Source organism: Desmodus rotundus, chromosome 4, assembly GCF_022682495.2.
Source record: "Desmodus rotundus isolate HL8 chromosome 4, HLdesRot8A.1, whole genome shotgun sequence".
Lineage (NCBI taxonomy): Eukaryota > Metazoa > Chordata > Mammalia > Chiroptera > Phyllostomidae > Desmodus > Desmodus rotundus.
Window position 1 is genome coordinate 47,374,402 of NC_071390.1, and position 19,682 is coordinate 47,394,083.

Below are 19,682 nucleotides of genomic sequence, written 5' to 3' on the forward strand. Positions count from 1 at the left end.
TACATTCCCTTTTTGGTGAACTGAACTCTTCCCTTTTCACCCAGCCTATCAATTTTTTTCTTATTGATTGGTGCAAGTCCTTTTACTACTAAAGGAAATGTATTTACATTTTATGATCATTCAACAAATGGATTCTGCTGCCAAATACCAGTTTGAAAATCACTGCTTATGCTACTTTGCAACCTGGCCCTGCTAATAAAAGCCTGCCCCCTCATTCCTTAGGAGATCTTTGTCAGATGGAGTCCCAACCAGTCCCACTTTCCCCGTGTGGTTGAAACTCTAAGCCAGAGTTTCTCAGCTGACACTGTTGACATTTTGGCTGGATAATTCTTTGTTGTGGGCAGGTGGCCTCTGCACTGTAGAACATTTAGCAGTATACCTGGTCTCTCCATCTGCTGGTAGTACAGTCTCCCCTGAGTTGTGACAACCAAAAATATCTCCACATTGTCAAATCTACCCTGGAGGATGAATGAATATATAAATGAAGGAATGAAAAATGAATGATGAATGAATGAAGAAAGGAAAAAAGAAAGAAAGAAAAAGGAAATGTCTGTAAGCTTACCAACATCTTTTTCAAAAAAAGGTGGGAATTTCGTTTCTATTTTGATGGGGTACTGACTCTCAACATTTCATGTAGTACACCCCACTAATGTTGTTTAGAATCATTTATAAAATATTTTGTAGGGCACTGACTGGTGTGGCTCCGTGGGTTGGGCACTGTCCCGGGAACAAAAAGGTCGCTGGTTCAATTCCCAGTTGGGGCACCTACCTGGGTTTCGGGCCAGGTACCCAGTTTGGAGTGTGTGAGAGGCAACTGATCTATGTTTCTCTCCCTCTCTTTCTCCCTTCCTCCCCCTCTCTCTAAAAATAAACTTTAAAAATCTTAAAAAATATTTTGTAGGATAAGATAAATTGGAAAGAGAACAGGGCCAAGCATGCCACCAGGAAGGGTGAAGTGCCTGTGTAACTAGGAATTGGAGAGAGTGGGGGAGGGAGAAAAGATCAGGATTTGGTTACTGATTGGTTAGAGAGCATCAATCTGAAGGAACACTTCAGAGATGATTCCAGGAAAAAAGAGATCACCACTTTCAAAAATGAAAAGTGACTGGTTTTAAGTGGAGATTCTCAGTTTAATTTGGGTAAAAGGCTTAGATGGGATTTTAGAGATACATTTCCAACGTTGTAATCTCTTTTAGGTTCAGGCAAGTTAAGGTCAAGGGACAGTTTATTACGAGCTTGGAGAGGTACTTTAAGGGATAGAATTGCCATGCTCCAGAGGCAGATGCCTTACCAAACACTGGCTCTAGATCTGCCGAGCACTAAAGAGGTCCTTAGTTAAGGCTAGACATGGAATTACAGAATCCTGGAATTTCAGGGAGAGTACAAATTAGAGAGGCTTCAAGTAAGGAAGAAACTAATTTTTAAGCTACTACATACCCATCACTTTACATCTGGCTATCTCACTTAATTCTCACTGCAAATCCTACAAAATAGGTACAGTATTACCGAAACTGGCAAAGTCAGCATTTGTGCTGCCCGTCACTGCCAGACCCAATAAGTAGAGACAAGGATTGAATCTTTAGGGGCACTTTATTCAGATGCCAGAGATCTGAGAGGGCGGCAGGTTATGTGCCCTCAAAAACCATCTTAACGTCTCATCTCATCTCAAGCTGACCTTTTCATAAGAAGAACAGGTGTGTAAGGGGTTTGGAAAAGGTTAATCAGATAGGAGTTCCAGTCCGGGGCAATTGTCCTAGTATCTTTTATCTGTTGATCAACAACTCAGATACCAGCGAAATCACTTGCAGACAGACCCCCTGGGGCGGGAAGGTTGAACTGCTTGTCCATCTCCTAGAGTCACTTAGGTGCTGCATTCCAGTTCCTCGAATAACAGCTTTTCACAGGCATTAATCACTTAAGCCTGTCAACTAAGTCTAAAATCTTTAACTTTTGAGTTTCCCTATTATTACCAACAGGTTTAGAAAGGCTAAATAAATTGCTCCAGCTAGAAAGGAAGGATCTCAAATTGTAACTCAAACCCTACTGTATGTAGGGGCCACATCCTGCTCATTCCGAGCTCCCCTGGCACCCACTTTACAAAGTCCACTCAGAAGGGCATTCACAACGTTTGGAGCCAAACTGGAGCCAGGAAGCACATCGGCTGATTCGCATCCTCTCTGGTCAAGGGTCTCCACAGGAAAGAGGTGTGCCTTTACAGATTTGACAATGCCCACTACCCTCTAAGTCAATGATTTTCAACCTTTTACATCTCATGGCACACATAAACTAATTATTCAAATTCTGTGACAATAATTTTTTTTGCCAATCTGACAAGAGATAGGTGTAACTTTGATTCATTCACATAGGATGGCTACTGCGTTGTGTTGGCTGTTGCCATTTTTTAATTTGACAACCTAAGGGAAAAGAAGTCAGTGCCCCTGACAAAATAGGTATTGCATGTTTCAAAAATTCTTGCAGCACGTAGGTTGAAAATCCACTGCTATCAGTGCTAGGGAGTGGGGAGAAAATCAGCTAAGAAGAGAAGCGAGGAGGAGGAGGAGCGGAAGAGGAGCTGTCAGAATGGAGAGAGGAGGGCGAGGAGTGTCTTTTTGCCTCTACTCACCGGTGAACGAGACCGAGCGAGTATCCAGGGTAACGTTGGCCAGTTTCATTCCCTATCGCATCTCACGGACTACGTCTTGAACCCTTCGCTTAAATCTAGAGCAGACAGGGTCTGTGACAGGAGCGCAAACACGCAACACGAAACAAAACTTGAGCCACCCGAGCGGCAGTGATTGCAGGACGGTAGGAAGGAGAAGTTGAGAAAGCGGCGAGTGCGGCTGCACTACCCGGGCACCGCCGAGCGGTGGGGCTGCAGCGGCCGGCTCCCCCTCCCGGCCCTCGCCGCCGCCTCCGCCCGCCACGTGACCTGCCCTGCTGCGGTCGCGCCCGCGGGGGTGGCGGGAGACCCGGGGAAGGCGGGGGAGCCGACGGGCGGGTCACGTGACTGGGTTTAAATCTCCCGCAGCCGGAGCCTCGGGGGCGCCAGTGCCGCGAGTGCGAGCGGGAGGAGAGGAGGCGAGGGAGGAGGGCAAGAGAGGCAGTTTGAAGATGGCGGACGAGGCGGCGCTCGCCCTTCAGCCCGGCGGCTCCCCTTCGGCTGTGGCGGCCGAGTGGGAGGCCGCGTCGCCGTCCACCGGGGAGCCTCTCAGCAAGAGGCCGCGGAGAGACGTTCCCGGCCTCGGGTGGAGCCCGGGCGAGCCCGATGGGGCAGCCCCTGAGCGTGAGCTGCTGGCGGTGGCCGGGGACGGCCCGGCGGCGGCGGCGGCGGCGGCGGGCGGGGAGCGGGAGGCCCCGGCGACGGCAGGCGGATTAGGAGACAATGGGTCGGGCCTACAGGGCCTATCCCGGGACCCGCCGCCGGCCGACGACTTCGACGACGAGGACGACGATGATGAGGGAGAGGAGGAGGAAGAGGCAGCGGCGGAGATCGGGTACCGAGGTACGCAGGACGCGGGCGGCAGGGACTGCGCATCCCCTCGCCTCCCTCTCCCAGGGCCCCTTCTGCTGTGGGGTGGGGCTGGGGTGTCTGGGAACGGCGGGGTCGGGGCTCAGCGCTGGCGCCGCCGCGTCCCTTTCCCTACCGCCGCCCTCAGCGGCGGGCCTCCGGGGCTGCCGGCCCGGCTGCGGGAGCGGCCGGCGGGCTGGCTCCCTCCCGCTCCCCGCCCCGCCTTCCCCTGGTCCACGGCCGCCCGGGCCGCCCGGCGCTCTGCGCAGCTGCCGGGCCGCGAAGCTCTCGCAGTTTTTAGAATGTTTCTCTTCTCCTCTTAACCTTTTAGTATTTAGCTTTTGTTAAACATCATTCCCACCCCTCACCCCCACCCCAGCGCACTTAAATCGGCAACTTTTGATTTTTTGCATCGACCTTTTGCAAACTGACACCTATACAAATTCGTGACGCCTCCTTTTTTTTTCGAGAATCTTAATTTTTACACTTGTCTTCAATTTTCAAGAGCAAAGCTGTTTCTAAAAACCGTTCCGTGGTGCAAGTAATATGGGCATGGGAGAGTAATAGTACTTTCAGAGTACTTTACATGAATAGTATTTTTCCTCTAACGTTCCAACAGTTTTACGATTAGGAATTCTCTATTGTGTGTATGTAACCCTGAGACACGAGTTGAACTTTTTCTGGTATAGTAAATCAGTCGTGTTATTTGTATATGTCAGGTCGTCCATGAGGGCTTTTTATTTTCGATCTGAGGAGTTTCTGACCTGGATAGATGCGCGTCTCCATCAGTGTTTGCATCAGTGAATCTAATCAGTGGGCTCTTGGACCGAAACATGTGCATTAAGGACTGTATTAGTCAAAAGACTTCTCATTTTAAGAAAAAGTTTAATAGGGGAAACGAATAAGGCAAAGCTATCTTTATATGTTTAGAGACGTGCAAATTGCTGTGGATTCATTTCAAAAACTTTTTTTCGGTAAATTTTTATTTGACAAGTCTTACAAGCTTCATTATTTTGTGATTGATAAATCCAGTCTAACTAGATAACTGTTCTTTGTATTTAGACTTAGTAGACAAATTATATCTAGATTTTTGATGAAGTGAAACTTTTAGACTGTGGTTAGAGTCCCTAAAGATGAGGATGTTCTGTGCCCACGAACCATTCGAGCTGACTCAGTAGGCATTTACACAGGTTGTGGGTAGGATGTTAAGTGTTTTATTCAGTGAAAATCGGTACATCATAACCATTACAGAGCTTCTTACATTTCAGATGCAGATTGTTTCAGCAGCCTGGAATTGCGTTTGGTTTCTTTTGCAGACAACCTGTTTCGTGATGAAATAATCACTAATGGTTTTCATTCATGTGAAAGTGATGAGGATGATAGAGCCTCACATGCAAGCTCTAGTGACTGGACTCCAAGGCCAAGGATAGGTATGGTTTCACAGCTTTAGAGAATAAATGCTGTCTTTTTCTTTGTGTTTTCATGTTATGCCAACCAAAAATATAATTTTCTGCCCCCTTTAACCTGGTGGTGAGGTTCCTTAGGTGCTTGCTAAGATTTAATGTCAATTTATGTTTCTAGGGAAAGTCTAGTGCTTCTGTTTTTGTTTTTAAACAACTCAGGCCCATGGAAGCTGGCCTCGTGTATTTCCCAACCAAGTCCTACTGGTACCTCGGGCCCTTGGGTCCTCTTCACTTGTTTCCTCTCTGTGGAATGCTCTTCCTCCAGTTAGAGTGTCTGGCTTTCTCATTTCCTATTTGTTCTTCATTTTCTGTTAACTTACCACTTCTTAACAAGCTCTGTCTCTTAACGTTTTCATTGTTGTATTTCCTATACTAGAATATAAGCCCTGCTGGAGATAGGGATTATTTAATGGTTTGTATACTATTTTGTCAGTTCCTATAAAAGTTCCTGGCACATAATTTGTGCTCAGTAAATCTTTAACTATGTGGATGAAATGGGAAAGTAACACAGGTGGGTAAAAGTAGATTTACAGTTATGATACAAATAAGTAAACAGCAATTAATAGTAACACAAGAATAAATTCTGTGTTTTGTGTACTCACAAAAGTAAATCTACTTTAGCAGTAGAGAACACTCTTAGGTATTTACACCAAAGTTACAACATGACCATCTTGAAAATGGTCTTTTCTTAATGTGCTTTTATTCTTGACTACTTAAATATAAATATGGTGACAGTTCCTCTTTAGTGTCTATAATATTACTGCATTTTTGGCTTTCTCAAGCTAGAAAACTGATCTAAAGAAATGTTGGGGTAAAGAAATATGAATGCTTAAAATATCAGCATTATATATATCATTTTGGGAGATGGGTTAAGATCAAATTAAATATTACGGGAAAATTTTTAATAAGGTGGCAGTTATGTATAAATTTCCTTAGATAGATAAATAGATTTCCTTTTTCCTAGGCCCTTAATGATACACAGCATGAGGTTTGGGGATGGTAGGATCTTTCCTATATTTGTAGAACCCTTTTGTACATACTCCTGTTATGAATTGTGGTGTATTTCTGGATGGTAACCATCAAAATGTACCTCTGGTAATACATACTTTTATTTTATAGCTCAAGGGGCAGACCTAACTCTTGATTGGATCTTTCTAATTTCATTGGGATATAGCATTAGCTCTGAGGATGTCACAAGAATGAAATTACGTTATAATGCATTTTATTACTTGATTAAAAACCCTTAAAGATTGCTAATTCATTACTTCAGAAAATAAATGAGGTTTTGAATTACTTGGATATGGATTTGATCTAATTCTTTGCCCTCTTAATATAGGTCCATATGCTTTTGTTCAGCAACATCTCATGATCGGCACAGATCCTCGAACAATTCTTAAAGATTTACTGCCAGAAACAATTCCTCCTCCTGAATTGGATGATATGACATTGTGGCAGATTGTTATTAATATCCTTTCAGAACCACCAAAAAGGAAAAAAAGAAAAGATATTAATACAATTGAAGATGCTGTGAAATTACTGCAGGAATGCAAAAAAATAATAGTTCTAACTGGAGCTGGGGTATGTAACATGTGTAAAACACTGGTAAAAAGGAGGAGGTGGTAAATGTTTTTTCTTACGCCTTTTCCAGTTAAACATTTTTCTGGTGTAGAAGAATTTATCCTTACATGATAATGGGCATTTTTGTTTGGAAATGGCTCAAAAGGAAATGGAGTAGCAGGTACCAAATTGGTTCAGTTTTTAAAAACCTCTGCAACAACCTTAAAAATGATTTGTTTCTGTTTATTAGTACAGCAGATAAGTGGAATTAAGGCAAGACTTTTACCTACATTACACCACAGGTCCTAAATGAGATTCAGAGAATTCTGCTTGCATTAAAGTGTGTTAGGGTGTGATGGAGAAATTGGGTATTTTTTCCATTTTCATGGGGAAACCAAGAACCCAAATGATGTTCACAAGTAAAAGAATTTAGTGTTAGGAAGGTAACAGATTCCCACCTCCCCTCCATTTAAATTAAGGTGATGTGATTGTGATGTCTTGACATTATTTGCCTGCCTATAGGATTGCAGTTCACTAGTTATGGAAGGCTATTGTGTTTGTGTATTGAATACAGAATATGCTTGTTGGTGACCAGAGTGATGCTGGAGTAAAATTCAGTCTTGCTTTCTGCCCTTTTGAATTAAGGGAGGATGTCACTTAATCTTAAATGAGCATCAACAATGGTAATGCTTTGCTCCCAGATGTGATTTAGACATGTTTGGTTTACTCTGAGGTCAAAGTGGAGTCCACTCTGGTAAAATTGGGAAACGAAAAGGTAACACTGAAATCCCTGTTTGATTGTTAGGGTTTATTTGTAGAAAAAGCAGGGTCTAAATTGATTCTTAAACATTAAGAATTGAAATATTGTACAACAAAATATTTTAAAGAAAATACAGAAATTTAGTATTTTTGAAGTAGTAGGCCCCTGACCAGATGAGAAGTTCTTTGGAAATACTTGACTAATAGAAATTCTTCTGGTTAAAATAATTTGAAATTACTTACTCTTTTCTCAATCAATTTGCTGTTGCTTTAATTAGTTGGTTAAATGCTTAAAGGTTCGAAATTTGCCTGACTTAAAATTCCTTACCCATTATGAATGGACTCTGATGGATTTAGTACTACTTGTTTTGAGAGTTTTATTTGTATTTTAAATTGAAATAGGATGGTATTTATGTTCCCCAAAAGAAGCTTAAAACTAAAATATTTCTCAACCCCTCCCTAAATGTATAAGAGCAATTATAAAGGTTGAGGTAGAAGATTTAATTATACAAATTATGCCATATATATTGCAGGTTTCTGTTTCTTGTGGAATACCTGACTTCAGGTCAAGAGATGGTATTTATGCTCGCCTTGCGGTAGACTTCCCAGATCTTCCAGATCCTCAAGCAATGTTTGATATTGAGTATTTCAGAAAAGATCCAAGACCGTTCTTCAAGTTCGCAAAGGTACTATGAACTCCTCTAGTTGTTCCATTGGGTCATAAAGATTTTAACATCTGCATTGGTATGGTTTATATTAGCCAGATTATAACACATGTTGATGTGCCTGAAAATGTGTGATTGGGGTAGAGAAGGTTCTAAGGTTGCATTTTAGTCAAGAGTGCTCTGTTCTGCTCTAGAATCTCTAGAGTTGCATAGTCCAGTTCAGGCTTTTATTTCATGCTCTTACTATTGTTACTAGGAAATTTAAAATTACATACATGGCTCACATTATATTTCTATTGGGCGGCTCAAATCTAGAGTACAAAGATTGATAATACATTGCATTATACTGGAGATTTTCTTTCTTTTTTTTTTTAAATTGATTTTGAGGGAGAGGGGAGAGAGAAAGAGAAACATTGATTTGGTGTTCACTTAGGCATCATCGGTTGTTTTCTTGTATGTGCCCTTACTGGGATTGAACACGCAACCCGTGGCATATCAGGACAATGCTCTAACCAACTGAGCTACCAGCCAGGGCTATCCCAGTGATTTTCAACTGGTGTGCCACAAGAATTTTTAAAACATGCAGTACCTGGCTATTTTGTGGGGCACTGACTTCTTTTCCCTTAGATTGTCCAATAAAAAGATGACAACAGCCAGCACAACAAACAATAGCCATCCTGTGTGAATGAATCAAAATTATACCTGGGGTTTGTTGGGGTTTTTTGGGTCATATTGGCAAAAAAAAAAAAATATATATATATATATATAATGCATTTTTGGTATGCTGCAGAATTTTTGTGATGAGTTTATGTGTCCATGAGATGAAAAAAGTTGAAAATCGCTGCATTATACCATAGCCCAAGATATTTTAGTCACTGGAAAACATTTTTTTTCTCCAGAGTTTAGTCTTATGGAAAGAAATTGTAAAATTGTTATTGCTAAGCTTCAAGTATATTTGAAAAAGAGGCTTTTGTATTAGTGACTGATTTTAGTGAATTTAGAAGTTCAATGAACCTGAATTTTAATTAAAGGGTAACCTCAGCTACTTTCAAACCATGTGGTCTATTTACATAACTATAGGAAAAGCTCTTCTAATTCAGAATAATGGACTTTAATTTGACTTGTCTCTAAAGAAATACTTCATTTCAGCCAAGTGTGGTTATAAGTAGGAATTAGAGTAAAATGTGGAAGTCATATTTTAATCTTTTGAATATGAAATAATTACTAAAACTGAAAGCTAAATTTGAGAAATTTTCAGGCTCCTAAGAGGATTTGTAATTTTTCTATCCACAAACTTAAAACTTGTGAAAATTTTGAACTTTTTACCTTATATATCAGCATGAAGTAATGATGATCATTTATATCTAGCCTTTAAAACAGATACCTGGTTCACACTGAATTACATAAATAATGTAAAGGTAGTTTTTTTACATTTTTCTTTTTCTTAATTGTAGGAGTATGAATTAGTGAAGATTTACTGTTTAAACTTACTGGTGCTAGTAGTACCAATGCCTAATTTTGCAGACCAATGAAATACCACTTAGTGATAGGTTTCTTGAATTGGATCTAAGATACTGGCATTGTAACAGCTCTAGTTAGCAGAAGTTAACACTTCTAGAAGATAGCAAGTAACTAGAAATTACTTTGATCTTATATATGATTATAAATACTTGATTCACTAGTCTATATAAATTGGTCCATTTATAAAATGCTTGTAAGACTTGCTGTAATTCTGTGTTTTTTTTAATTTCTTGATTTTTAGAGAGAGGAAGGGGGAGAGAGAGAAACATCAATTTGTTGTTCCACTTATTATGCATTCATTGGTTGCTTCTCATATGTGCCCTGACTGGGGATCGAACCCCCAACCTCGTGCATTGGGTTGACATTCTTACCACCTGAGCTACTAGGCCTAGGGCCTGTAATTCTGTGTTCTGAGAGGAAACAAAACACGTTGCCCAAAATAACTTGTCAGTCCCCACCACCCCCTTATCACTTCAGTGTATACTAAATTGCTTAGTAAAGTACTAACCTGACACTTGGAAAAATGTGGTAACTGAGAATAGAAATAGAAAGGTGAGAAAGATTGTAACCTTAGTTGTCTAATATACAAACTGTGTATTCATTGGTAGCATAAACTACCAAACTGTGAATTCATTGGTAGCAGTTTGTCTAATGTACAAAGTGTGTATTCATTGGTAGCTTTGACATGTGAGAATCTGTTGAAGCAATTCAGAATTACAATGATAAAGAAAAATTATAAGAACTTTAAGAAGTACACTTAAGAGAAATCTAGATAGTACATAAGAGAAAGCAAAATGTGAATTACAATAAAAACTGCCGTGTTACAATGTTCTTAACCACTGTGTATAGATTATATACCACCTGGAAGAAGAAAGGGTCCAAGTGAAAAGTATTTTTCACTTTTCTATAAAAGTTTTTTAAATGTGTATGTATTCTTATTAATAAAATGAAAAAAGTTCACATAAACTGAATTTTTCTTGATTATTTTTCTGAGTTTTCATTTCAGTTACGTTAAGAGTTAAACAATTAACCTTTATGCCCTGACCAGTATGGCTCAGTTGGGCATTGTCCAGAAAATTGCAGTCACCTGTGAGAGCACATGCCTGGGCAGTGGGGTTCAGTCCCTGGCTGGGGCATGTGCGTAGCAACCGAGTGGCTTCTGTCTCTTACGGATGTTTCTTTCCCTCTCTTTCTCCCTCCCTACCCCTTTCACTAAAAATAAATTAATATAAATAAAACACCTTTGTAACTACTACTTACATAGAACTGTTGCACTATAATTCTCACTTAAGGAACTGCCTAAAAGAAAGCTTCTAGTTGCTGAAGTAGCACTTAAATAGTAATAAGTAGAAGAGACTGATTTGTCATTGGGCCTAAAAATAAATAATTGGGGGAAAAGGTTGAGTAGAAATAAGTAAGGGCAAGAAATGATGAAGTACAGTATCCAAAAAAAATGGAAGAGGGGGAGGATATGTAAATATTGTCATATTATTAAATTCATAAAATATAACATGAATAAAATACTAATGATCTAAAATTTTCTACCAGTTGCTGTACTAGGCAGAAAGTTTAGGATGGTTTATGTTTTTTGCTAGTTATGAGAGAAAATGATTGTAATATGCAGCTATTGGTGAAATTTAGACATTTTGGAAGGAAGGAATTTCCTTAATTGTATGTAATTATTGAGAAGAAACTTAGATTTCACTTAGACTGGAAATTCCAAGTAATGGAGAGGTGTGTTAAAGAGATTACTGGCCCATTAGAGTGGTTTTTCAATCTGTGGGTAATTCTTTGAGGAACTGTCCTAAGCACTGTAGATTATTTAGCAGCATCCCTCTTCCACTAAGTGCCATTAACACCCCCACGCACAGTCTTCACGATCAAAAATGTCTCCATACATTGTCAAGTGTCCCCTGCAAAATTGCTCCCTGTTTGAGCACCATTGTAGTAGAGTGTGCCTAGCTGTGTTGCCACTTTGAAATTTTTTTACACAAAAACAATTAAGGCCAGCGTTAAAGCTGTATAGCCACATCCTGAACCATCATCCTGCTGTATAAGAAGGGCTCCGGGAGTCTAGGATAATTGACTGATGCTGATAACATTGAGTGGTTGTATTAAGAGTCAGTTAAAAAAAGAAACAAAACTTTAAAAAAGACTTTATGGAAAGAGTATTTGCTATCCTGTATTTCAGTGAATTTTTTTCCCATAAACTGATTAAAACTCAAGAAAAAGTAAAGAGGAAAATGAACTGAATTTTACTTAATTCCAAAAATGTACCTTTATATTTATTCAATAAATTCTCACATTTTGATAATGTGTTAACATACCAGATTATGTAATTATAAAAGTTAAGGAATCTTAAAGCCAGTTCATCACCAAAAAATTTTAAAAATTACCCCAAATAGCTTCAGTCCCATTGACCTGAAGACAGTATGTTAATACTGATGTATATGTGGAGTACAGATGTATAAATACGAGTATAAAGTGTTATAGTTGGATATATGTTACGTTTTTATTATGTAGCTTTCTTTCCTACTGATTTGGGTTTGTACTGCTCTCTATTTAATAAACTTTTTCTGTCAGACACTTGAATACTTTATATCGTCATAGTGTTCAAGTGGTATACTGAAACGAACTAATCCCGCAAGTGTATGTTTGAGTATTTCCTACTTTATGTTGTTACAAATCGTGTTGCTTTGATTATCCTTTTTGGTGTGTTTCCAATGTTCTTAGGATAACTCCTGAAAAGGAAACGAAAAGGAAACTAAGGGTCCTGATATATTTTGCTGTATTGCCACCTGTGAAGGTTAATACACTCCCATCAGAAGTGTATGGAGAAGGCTGATTTAGCATGCCTCTGTCCCCTCCCTCAAGTCCTCTGCAGTACATTATTAGCATTAAAATATTTTTAAAGAACTGTATGTGTGTGTGTATATTGTGAATATGGTTTAAAAAGAATTTAAACGGTACAATATATAAACTAGTTGGTCTCTTCCTTTAATATTCTTTATCTCTAATCTCTTTCCTCAAAGGTTACCATGTATTCTTGGGCCTTCCAGAGGGAAGAAAAAATTGAGTAAACCTGTTTGTGTTGGGGGTTGGGGGAACAGAGGGTCTTTATTGTAAGTTTCTAGTAATATTTCAAAAGTGATGACAGCCCTGACGGGTGTGGCTCAGTTTGTTGGGTGTCATCCTGCCAAGCATTGCTGGCTCGATCCCCTGTCAGGGCATGTGCCTAGGTTGCGAGGTTCGGTCCCCGGTGGGGGGTGTGTGAGGCAGCCTGTCAATGTTTCTCTCCCTTTTTCTCTTTCTCTTTCCCTCTCTGTAAAAAAATAAAAATAAAATCTTAAAGAAATAGGATAAAAATGATTACTAACAGAATTATACACCCGTTTCTCAAACCTTGTTTTTTTCCCCACTTAATATTCTTGGAAATAGTTTCATGATGGCACTTAACAGATATAACTTATTTTTACAAAAAGGTAGAGTGTTTTATAGTTGTACCACAATATATTTAATCAGTCTTCTATTAATGGAGATAGAGTTTTTAAGGCAGTTAAAACTACCAGTTCATAGAAAAATACGGCATCTTTTCTCATTAGTGTTCTGTTTTAGTATATTAATGTGGGGATTGCTTTTTACTACTGGCTATCTTAGATATTTTGTCCCAGGGGATGTTTTTATTTTATTGATATGTGGGAACATTATGTATTCTTGAAGAGTGTTTTCATGGTAGAGGATTGGAATTCTAACCTCCAGTAATCCCATGAAGATTATTGGAAAATGCAGTATACTTATTAGACTTATTTAGCAATACCTAACAGAAATGATACTTAGCCTAAAAGAAAAATACGAAACTTGAGGCTGAGGGATCAAACATTGAAAAAGTATTGCATAGTGGTTAAGAGCCACACTTTGGTATCCATACAGGGTTTGAATGATAGCTCTGCTTCTTACTGGCTCTTGTGACTTTTGGCAAGTTACTGTGCTTTGGTTTTTTAATCTGCAAAAGGGGCATGTACCCTACAGTATGGGTAGCAAATCTTTTCTCTGTAGGGTGAGGTAGTGAATGTGACCTGCTTTGTGGATAACATAAGAAATTTGTCACATGTTCTTTGTTTACCTGTACAAGCTTTTAAAATTTAAAAACCCAGCCCTCAGCCTCATCTATAGCATTATAATGAATAGCTCTTGTTATATCTAGTACACTAAAACTTCATTAAGTGATAACTAATAGCTTAATTGAAATTCTCTTGTGTTAGGTTAGTACAGGGATTGGCAAACTACAGCCTCAGTCTGTGTGTAGCCCACTGGTTTTGTACATCTCATGAGCTAAAAGTTTTTAAATGAGAGGGAAAAATAGTAAAAGAATAGTTTTTTATGGCATTTGAACATTATATGAAAATTCTGATGTTAGTGACCATAAATAAAGCTTTATTGGAAGACGGCACGCTTACTCATTTTCATATTGTTGATGGGACTTTTACACTACCGTGGAAGATTGAGTGGTTGCAACGGAGACCATAGGGAGGACAAAAGGCTTCCGTATGGCCTGCGAAGCCTTAAGTATTTACTGCCTGGTGTCCCTGTGTGGAAACAGTTTGCTGAACCTTGGCTCAAGGAACCTTGACTCAGACTTTTAAGAAATAAAACATAGAAAAGCAGTTGAATTTCTCTGTCAGGTGACTATAATTTGTAAGTGCTGATTAGGTAAGATACTGAGTAGCCTACTCAAGTGTGGTTTTGTAGAGTGAATGAAACAAGGGATTATGAGGATTTTCTTAACCAGGATCGATGGAGTTTCACTTTTCTTTCTGGCAACATGGACATTATTATCGACTCTCCTTACTGCCTCCCTCTGCTCTGTAGAGGAGGTGAATAATAGCAAATAGTGGCATCTCACATTTTGATGAGTCCTTTTATTTCTGAGAGGTTAATATCCCTGCCTTTGACTGGGGTCTCATTTATATTGCTAGAAATTTTGAGAAGAAACCAAGCAGAGAGCCATTATTTCCACATGAAAACTCACTATCGCAGGTAATTCTAAGCTTTAGTTTGGACCACTTTGCTTGCCTATGGACAATTACTGGGTTTTTTGTATACTTCTGGGCACAGCTGTGTGGAAGCAACGTGTTTTTTTAAAAAGTGTCTTGAGCCTTTGGTTCCAGCTCTGCTTTCTCAATTTGTGAGGACCCCTATGGCAGTAGCCCAGGACTTTGTTGGCCCAGTCCACGTGTTGGTTCCTTAACAAGTCTTGAGGATATTCAGATTTGGGAGTAGCCTGTCTTGCTTAGAACAGGGCTAGCATGCCACTGTTCCAACGTGGAAGAATTAAATGATACTTTAGCTAAGTTTTATCCCCAGCCATTGGGTTTTCAGCAACTTTTCATAAAGAGCCTGCCTTAGAGTAGTTTCTATTAAAACAGTCTGTCCAGAGTAATTTTCGTTCATTGTTTCAGATTATGTTCCTTAGTTTGAACACAGTATTTAAACCTAATGATTTAGACATGGTCCACTGCACACTTGAAAGAAGATAGACAAAGTTAGGATTCACATCACCGAGGTTCTAACATGTAAAATTTAGGCTTATAAAATGAAACAACAACAACAAAAAACTTCTAAATATGATTCCCAACCACAGAAATTAATTCATGACTTTAAGGGCTAAACTACCCTAAACTGTTATGATTTGGACATGAAGAGAAACTGGAGTGTAGAGCTGCATCCAGTATCTATATGTCTTTGTGCTGCTCACCCTCCCGTTTAAAAGGGGGTGGGGAATAAGGCGCACAGAAGTTCGTTTCAGGAGTGTGGGGTCGTGGAGTCTTGGTGCTCTTGCTCCCTGACCCTGTTCTGGAGGTCATTTGTTTTGTTTGGCATACTGTTACCACATTTCTTCCTACTTTAGATCTTACTTTATCTGTTGCCTAGCGTATTCTAATATTTGCTCCCTCTGGAAATACCTACTGCAAATAGGTATTGCAAATAGGTATTTCCAGAGGAAGCTTAATTAAAAAATACAGTGTTTAATCTTCTAAATGTAAGTATGAATATACCAGAACAGAGCATCTTGGGGCTAAAACAATGGACAACCCAGTGGCCTAGAACACAATGTAGCTTTCAGTTTTTTTAATAAACGTTAGCTTTATTAAGCTGTTCATTTGTAACTCTCTTTATGCATTTTCTGTTTCTTAAATTGCAAAGTTCATGAAATTTCATAATAAAAATTTGAATGTGAGGCCAAATTTTTGAATTTTTGTATAACAGATTTTTAGCAGCAAATGGACATGTATGTGGTAGTGTTATAAGGAGATTTGCTTAAGAGGTGTCCCTGTAGGTAGTTTTTTAAAATTTGAAATAATTAAATAGGTTAAAAGTAAAGTCATCTATAATTTTGTTAAACTTTTTTGTATAATAATTGGAAGTGAAAGTTCCCCCACCTGTTTATAGCTTGTTTGTATCCTTCCTGACTTGATGTTTATATTATATGAACACATATTATACATGTGCATATTCCATTTTTGCTTATAAAACAGTAAAAAAACACCAATGACTAATTTACTTTTTTCATGTATGTCATGGACCATCTTTCAGGTCAGTGCATCCAAACTACCCTTATTAATTTTAATGCCTCATACTCCACTATTATGGATGGTACCATATATTGACAACCAGTTGGTCCCCTATTGATGGACATACGGTTGTGTCTACTTTTTTGCTAGTATTTTAGTAGGTTAGAGGCTGTAATGGATGGTAAGGAAGTAGGTAGCACCACTACTTTAATGGAAGAAGTAGAGAAGAAACTTCCTTTGCCATAATCACTTACTAAATGAAATAAAAAACACTGTCAAAAGTTGAGAGGACCAAAATTGATACTTTTTCTCTGATCTTTTTGCCATGTGTATATCTGAATTCTTTGTTTTTAAAGAAGAAACAGCATTGAAGCATTATTTGGGGGGAAAAACACACACACAAAATCCAGCAACTCAGCATTCATGAGCAACTCTATTCTATACCAGTATGTGCCTGTGCAGTGGAAGGAAAACACTTTTGGTAAGGAATTAAAACTTTAGCTTTAAACTTCCAGCAGGTTGATATTTATAATGAATGATGAATCAAAACATTTTAATATTCTTATGTTGACAGTGCCTTTTTTTAGTTTTAAAAAAGTCACCATACCTTTGATATCTTTAATTTCAGTTTAAACTATCCCCCTTTTTCCTTTAAAAGAACCAAACAAACCCTGAATTAGCAGCCAACAAAAGTTAGATATATCCTTAGTATTTTTCTGACTTTTATTAAAATATCTGTTAACATTTATTAGAGATGTTTATGGGTCAACTTTGTCCTTTCCTTCAAGGGGCCTGGTTCACTAATTGCTGAGTTTTATGCCATAATCCTTTTGTTAGGTGTGTGTTGCACCCATCCAGATGGTTTGAGATGCTCATGTAGTTTTTAAATTATTTGTACATGGGGGATTATCATTGGTAGTTTTTTTGTTGTTGTTGCTCAGCCTAAATATATGGCATCTGTTATACTTATTTCTTAAATGTAATCTTTTTTCTGCTTTTGCATTATATAGGAAATATATCCTGGACAGTTCCAACCATCTCTCTGTCACAAATTCATAGCCTTGTCAGATAAAGAAGGAAAACTACTTCGCAACTACACTCAGAATATAGATACACTGGAACAGGTCGCAGGAATCCAAAGGATAATTCAATGTCATGGTTAGTAAACCTCAGGATTGCTTTCTGTTAGTTTTGTTTTCTAGGAAAATTTAGGATTAGAAAGGAGACTGCCATCCAGGAATGGAGATTGAACTTTACTATTATGTTATTGATGTTAATATTTCATTGTAGATAAAATCAGAAAAGTAGAATGCAAAAAAATTGAAAGCAGAAGTATTAGCCTTGACACTAAATTATACAAAATATCAGAAATCAGTGTGCTTTGGGATTTCAAAAGATGTAGCAGTTGCATTCCATTAAAGTCTTTTAAGTAATCTTTTTTTTTTTTTTTAAGATTTTATTTATTTATTTTTGGAGAGAGGGGGAGGGAGGGAGAAAGGAGAGAAACATCAATGTGTGGTTGCCTTTCATGCGCCCCCTACTGGGGGACCTAGCCTGCAACCCAGGCATGTGCCTTGACTGGGAATAGAATCGGCAACCCTTTGGTGCACAGGCCGGCACTCAATCCACTGAGCCACACCATCCAGGGCTTAAGTAACCTTTCTTGATTACAAAAGTAATATTAGCTATGTATGGAAAAGAAAATGACATCTTTAGATTATGAAACCAAAGTAACTGGGTAGTTCAGGTGAACAGAATTCAAGTATTTCAAGCTAGCACAAGTATGAACAGAATGTCTCTTTATGTATATAAACTGTTTTTAAAACACAACTGTCAATTAGGCTGAGGCAATACAGTTGTAACCTTCTAACATGATAGAGTTTTAGCCCTGGTAGAGTTGGTTTATTATATTGAAAAGAGTAGCTTTAGGGGAGTCATTGTATCAACAGCTCAGCAATTGATGATTGAATTCTCTCCTTATTTATTACATAAGCATTTTAATTGTTCATCCTCTAGACTCTCCCGAGGAATCTCTTAACATTTTAAAATAATCTAACAATTCTGGTTAGGTTATTTTATATTATAACCTTTGTAGCATGTTGAATAAATATAAACATTACCTAAATAAAACACATAACATGTTGTTCGTTTTTAGGTTCTTTCGCAACAGCGTCTTGCCTGATTTGTAAATACAAAGTTGACTGTGAAGCTGTACGAGGAGATATTTTTAATCAGGTAATCTCCATCACCCATGTTTTAGGGATTGTGCATGTCTCTGGTCTTTTTCTTCTTTTGCCCCTCAAACCTTTTTTTTTTTCCTGAATGTATTTATGGGACACAGAAAGATCCGGAAAGAGAGTGTTATCACTGGGAATTCTGGTCAAATACAATAAGAACCTTTCAATACTTTAATTTGAAAACACTGGTCCGTAAATCTCTATAATGATAAAATTGGCTCTTTAATATTGAAGACTAAAATAAAAACCCAGACTATAAGTGAGGGTTTGCTCTATTAGTTTTTCTCTTTGCTCTCCATTTTGTTTTGTTTTTTTAAATTTTACTTATTTTTAGAGAGAGGGTAAAGGAGGGAGAAAAAGAGAAACATCAATGTGTAGTTGCCCCTCGGCTCCCCCACCATGGGGGTCATGACCCACAGCCCAGGCATATGCCCTGACTGGGAATTGAACCAGCAACACTTTTGTTTGCAGTCCGGCATTCATTCACTGAACCACACCAGCCAGAGCTTCACTATCTGTTTTTAGTGCCTGTCAGATTCACAGTCTTACAGTAGGGTAGTCATTCTTTTTAAAAAATGATTGCAAAAGATGTATCATTTATGCCCACTGCTAAAATACTGCAAGAAAATAGGCAAAGAATAAAAACCACACAGATTCTATTTATTTACCTGCATATTTAATCATAAATAATTATGAGAAGGACAGTATATTAAAATGGAATCATTGTGTTTTACAAACTTATTTTTTAAAGGATTAAGTCTTTCTGTGTATAGTGTGTATGTGTATGGACATATATACACATCATGCTGGTTTTTCCTTTTACTATACAGTGAACCCTTGCATATCAAATGTAGGTTTGTACAGGTGTGTATTAGCATACACAGATAATAGAAACAGTGTTATTTCATTGTATGTTAATAAGCAAATGTTCAGTGACAACTGACATTGATGTTTAGGTTGCATCCAGTTTCTCTGCCAGTTGTCCACAGCTTTTCTGTTTTCCTTGATTTTCTTTGATTTCGAATTGAATCCTTATGAAGTATGGAAATGTTGACTGTTCCTAACTTGGACTTTCCCTTCTCTTCCCCACCTCAACCAAAATCTGCAGGTGGTTCCTCGATGTCCTAGGTGCCCAGCTGATGAACCACTTGCTATTATGAAACCAGAGATTGTCTTTTTTGGTGAAAATTTACCAGAACAGTTTCATAGAGCCATGAAGTATGACAAAGATGAAGTTGATCTCCTCATTGTTATTGGGTCTTCCCTGAAAGTAAGACCAGTAGCACTAATTCCAAGTAAGTCAGTGATGATTTTTAGAAAATATTTCCATATATATCGCCATGGGTTGTGAGTCTGTACAATCAAATCGACCCCAGTGATCCTACCTAGTGAAACCTAAA

At 38.4% G+C, this 19,682-nt stretch overlaps 1 protein-coding gene across 1 annotated transcript in view; it reads left to right on the forward strand.

Moving 5' to 3' along the window:
- The first annotated feature begins 3,022 nt into the window (after positions 1-3,022).
- The window catches only part of SIRT1 (sirtuin 1), a 29,809-nt gene continuing 13,149 nt past the window's right edge, over positions 3,023-19,682 (forward strand). The window contains exons 1-7 of the mRNA XM_053922701.1: positions 3,023-3,502; positions 4,825-4,938; positions 6,308-6,549; positions 7,821-7,973; positions 17,056-17,203; positions 18,201-18,280; positions 19,391-19,577. Coding sequence (XP_053778676.1) covers positions 3,112-3,502; positions 4,825-4,938; positions 6,308-6,549; positions 7,821-7,973; positions 17,056-17,203; positions 18,201-18,280; positions 19,391-19,577 — 1,315 coding nt within the window. The 5' untranslated portion in view covers positions 3,023-3,111. The remainder of the gene's footprint in view (positions 3,503-4,824; positions 4,939-6,307; positions 6,550-7,820; positions 7,974-17,055; positions 17,204-18,200; positions 18,281-19,390; positions 19,578-19,682) is intronic.